Here is a 4,520-nt window from a genome sequence, read left to right as displayed (position 1 = left end):
TGCCTAAGCGCCTGTGTTTGCCCTGTGGGGACTTCAAGCCCTCGCTTGGTTCCAGACACCAAGGCCTTCCGAACTTTGAATCCCGCAGAAGCAGTGTGGACACTCTGCCTGGAAACCCCAGCGAGAGTTTTATTGCTTTTCTTGCCTCTGGGTGAGTCAAATGTTCTTCCTGAGCCAATGAATGGGGAAATAAATCCGAGTCCAGGGAAATCCGATGTGATGATTGCCTGATGCCTACGCTCAGGGAAGCTGCCAAGCATGGGAAGGTGGGCGGGGGAGGGCAGGGGGAGGGCAGAATCAGAGCGTGGTTGAGTCCTGGAGACGGCATTTGAACCCGTTCTCAAGCTGCACCTGAAGCCAGCCCCACCGTAGTTGTCATGTTTTCCATTATGGGGAATTCTTTTCTGGTTAAACCAGTGTGAGTCAAGGTTTTGTGTTATCGTCATGACGTTCAGCAGAAGGAATTCTAATCACACACACACACACACACACACAAAGGAACACGTTTGCATGTTTGTACACAGTACGGTCCACTTTTGTAAAAGAAAAACGTGTGTGTGTGTGTGTGTGGTGCAGAGAGAACGAGGCCACGAGTCTGGAGTGACGCCCAGGGGTGCCTCACCAAACCGTTTCTTGGCTTTCTCGTGGTGCAGAAGCACATCCGGGCATCCACTCTGCTACCACTGCAGGTGCAGTATCCAGTCCTTGGCGGTGCCATTCAGCACATTGCTTGCAAACAGGCTTTATTCTTGATGCTTTGGCCCAACAGCAGGCTGACGGGAGTGCTCTGAGCGTGTCTGAGGTAGCAAGGCTGAGCCAGGTTGGACACAGCAAACGCAGTTCCATCTTACCATGGGCTTATGTGACCCCACCGTCCACGCAGAAGCCGCTGTACACAGGTCACAGTGGTTCTATCTGGGTGCCGTGCCTAGAGGTCATTTTCCTTTTCTGTGTTTTGTAATTGGGATTCCATTCACACCAATAGCTGTGTGAAGGTGTTTATTATCCTTGACAAAATTACTTGAGGGGCTGGCGCTGTGGTGTAGCGGGTAAAGCCTCCGCCTACAGTGCCGGCATCCCATATGGGCGCCGGTTCAAGTCCTGGCTGCTCCACTTCCGATCCAGCTCTCTGCTATGTCCTGGGAAAGCAGTAGAAGATGGCCCAAGTTCTTGGGCCTCTGCACCCGTATGGGAGACCTGGAAGAAGCTCCTGGCTCCTGACTTTGGATCGGCTCAGCTCCGGCCACTGTGGCCATCTGGGGAGTGAGCCAGCGGATGGAAGACCTCTCTCTCTCTCTCTCTCTCTCTCTCTTTCTCTCTCTGTCTGCCTCTTCCTCTCTGTAGCTCTGCCTTTCAAATAAATAAATCTTTAAAGACAAAATCACTTGGGGCCGTGACTTGAGGAGGGCGAGAGGAACGCCCTCTAACCCTTGGCTCGTGTTGCAGGTGAGAACATGAGCTGCTCATTCAAGTACGTGGACGAGCTGATGAACACCCTACAGCTGGCCGTCCACATCCCCACCTTCCTGCTGGGCCTCCTGCTCAACGTGCTGGCCATCCGCGGCTTCAGCTCCTTCCTGAAGAGGAGGTGGCCGGACTACAAGGCCACCTCCATCTACATGATCAACCTGGCCATCTTCGACCTGCTGCTGGTGCTCTCGCTCCCGTTCAAGATGGTCCTGTCGCAGGTGCGGCCCCCGGTGCCGGCCTTCTGCACGCTGGTGGAGTGCCTCTACTTCGTCAGCATGTACGGGAGCGTCTTTACCATCTGCTTCATCAGCCTGGACAGGTACCTGGCCATCCGGTACCCATTCCTGGTCAGCCACCTGCGGTCCCCCGGCAAGATCTTCGGCATCTGCTGCACCATCTGGGGCCTGGTGTGGGCCGGGAGCATTCCCGTCTACAGCTTCCACGGTGAGATGGAGTACAAGTGCTTCCACAACATGTCGGATGGCACGTGGAGCGCCAAGGTCTTCTTCCCGCTGGAGGTGTTCGGCTTCCTCCTGCCCTTGGCCGTCATGGGCTTCTGCTCCTCGCGCAGCATCCAACTCCTGCGGCGCCACAGGGACTACACCCAGGACTGGGTGCAGCAGAGGGCCTGCATCCGCAGCATCGCCGCCAGCCTGGCCGTCTTCGTGGTCTCCTTCCTGCCCGTGCACTTGGCCTTCTTCCTGCAGTTCCTGGTGAGGAACGGCTTCATCGCGCAGTGCGGGGCCAAGCAGAACATCAGCTTGTTCCTGCAGCTGGCCTTGTGCTTCTCCAACGTCAACTGCTGCCTGGATGTCTTCTGCTACTACTTTGTCATCAAAGAGTTCCGCATGGACATCATGGCCCGCCGGCCTTCCAGGGTGCAGCTGGACACCGTGACTTCCAGGGGCTAAGGGTGGGGAGCTCTGCTCGGAGGAAGGAGACCCCAGCCCCGAATCCTGGTCTCGGCTGTCCTGTGGCCGGGGCTGCGATGTGGCAGTGTGACCGCAGCCCGCCGACGGCTGCGCTCCCCCCGCTGCCCACCGAACACCATTTCCGTTTGTCGTTCGCCAGAGCCCTTTCCCCAGCACCCAGACGGCGCAGCACAAGTCACCCGTGTTTGGGGTGCTCTGAAGATCCAGAGGCATTCCCGATGTCGGTGCCCAAGACTTGAGAAGGAGAGTGAGATCAATCCCAGCATGCCCTGATGGGCTGTTAGAGGAGAAGATTCCGGAAAGAAAGAGGCGAGGAGGGAGGGATTCGGCAGAGCTGCTTGCAGTGGGGGTGTCTTGGGCAGAGACGGAGTGGGAGTGGTAGGGCCGGCTCAGGCCCCTTTCCATCTGGGGATCCCAGGGGGAGGCGGACTTTTGTGCATTCTGGTCCCATCCGGAGCCCTGGAAGAGAGGATAGCAGGTGGGCGTGCCCGAGAAGGCTGCAGATGATGAGGCCACGGGGAAGTTTGTGGCCACAGTGGGAAGATGGTGCAAAGGCACTGGTGACTCCTGAGAGCCAGAAGGGACAGGATGCCCATGGGGAAGGCAGGAGACAGGCCAGGGGCTGGCAAGGACAGCTCCTCCGCCGGGGTCACACTTCAGGGCGTCCACTGTGTGGAGGGTCAGCGCCTCTCAGGGTGGGGGAGACTGAGGGCGATGGCCCTGGGAGAGGGGTCCTCCTGAACACCAGCTTTCTGTCCCCAGCAAGTGGGGGGGGGCTCTTCCTGCGTCCTCAAAAACGCTGAGCAAAGCTTCGGGCTTGAGAGAGAGTGAGGCGCTGCATCTCTTGCTCGCTGGGCAGGTGGCACGGGTGGTGCAGCCCACAGAGCTGTTCCTCTCCAGTGGGGAATGGGGGACTGTGTCCTCAGAGGCCAGAGCAAGGGGCTCTGGGGGCGCTGGGAACTAGAAACAAGTGTCAGGGCTCTGCTGGCCTAAGGACAGCCAGAGTGACAGTGACTCAGCAGTGAGTGGGCAGGGTGAGGAGTGCTGATGCCTCCCGACATGAGCCAAGCCAGGGGAGAGAAGCAGCCTCCGCCCACCTGCCCTGGAGGCTTGGGGGGAGGGGCGGCAGAGTGGGGAGGACTGGGACCAGGAGTGGGAGAAGGAAGGAGGGAGAGGGAAGAGGAGGAGGAGAGGGGGGAGAGGAGGGGATGGAGGAGGAGGTGGGAGGAGGGCGTGTCTGTGCCCTGATGGGGAGGGGGATGAGTGGGGGCCTGGCAGGGAGGTGGAAGGGACAAAGTGTCCCTGATGCTGGAGTCATTACACTGGGAGGGGAGCCAGAGTCCACAGGGGCTCTGCAGACCACAGAGGAGGCTCCGTGCAGCCCGGCTGCCTCCCCCTCCCCCTGCCATGGACACTACACACTGCCCCCCGCCGTCCTCCTATGGCACTCTCTGTGTTGCCGCGGGGAGCCCGGTTGGTGGCACTGACAAGGTAGCCTGCAGGTGCACGTGTGCCCATCATCGCTCAGGGTTAGCGGCTTCTTAAGAGGAAAAGCTCAGCGGGCCCTGACACCACCTGCTTCCCCAGCAACGTTCAAACCTAGAATCTTGACTGTGGCCGCTGGGGCCTGTCCAGGGACAGAGCCATTGCCCATGATGTGATGTCAGGGGCTGGGCCTTGGAGGGGGTGGCATCTTGGTGTCGGTGGGCATGGTGTCCAGGGACCCTGTGGGGAGGAGGGGCCTTCTCCCTCTGTCTCTGTCTCCGCAGGGCCTGGCGAGCGGGCACAGATCCCGTGCAGCAGGCCAGGGTGGGGGGCTGTCTTACACGAAGGTCCAGTCTCTGAGTAGCCACAGCCTGAGTGGCCCAGCACCAGCTGGGGCCCTGTGGCTACAGTGGGGGCAGACGGGGTGGCCCTAGTGTTAACAGGCTCAGGCCTGGGGTGCAGCCTAGGGTGACTCCCCAGCAAGGGGCAGCCGGTGAGTTGGGGAAAGCCAGAAGGGCAGAGGCGCTGGGAGCCACTGTTGGGCCATTAATGCGACCCTACTTGTGCTGCTTGTCTGAATGAGCCAGAGACACACCTGCTGTATGTGCACTTGGGAAACCAGCACAGTTAATA

The 4,520-nt window shown here is 59.6% G+C and overlaps 1 protein-coding gene across 1 annotated transcript; it reads left to right on the top strand.

Moving 5' to 3' along the window:
* The first annotated feature begins 1,454 nt into the window (after positions 1-1,454).
* GPR55 (G protein-coupled receptor 55) lies at positions 1,455-2,381 on the top strand. The gene has a single exon (XM_062197435.1). The coding sequence runs from the start codon at positions 1,455-1,457 to the stop codon at positions 2,379-2,381; it is 927 nt and encodes a 308-aa protein (XP_062053419.1).
* The last annotated feature ends 2,139 nt before the right edge of the window (positions 2,382-4,520 follow it).

This window comes from Lepus europaeus, chromosome 1, assembly GCF_033115175.1.
Source record: "Lepus europaeus isolate LE1 chromosome 1, mLepTim1.pri, whole genome shotgun sequence".
In the NCBI taxonomy this organism is placed as follows: domain Eukaryota; kingdom Metazoa; phylum Chordata; class Mammalia; order Lagomorpha; family Leporidae; genus Lepus; species Lepus europaeus.
This window is presented reverse-complemented; position numbering and strand designations above follow the sequence as displayed.

Bases quoted from the DNA above. Each gene is read 5' to 3' on its own strand.
- GPR55 (XM_062197435.1), top strand. From the start codon at position 1,455: ATGAGCTGCTCATTCAAGTACGTGGACGAGCTGATGAACACCCTACAG.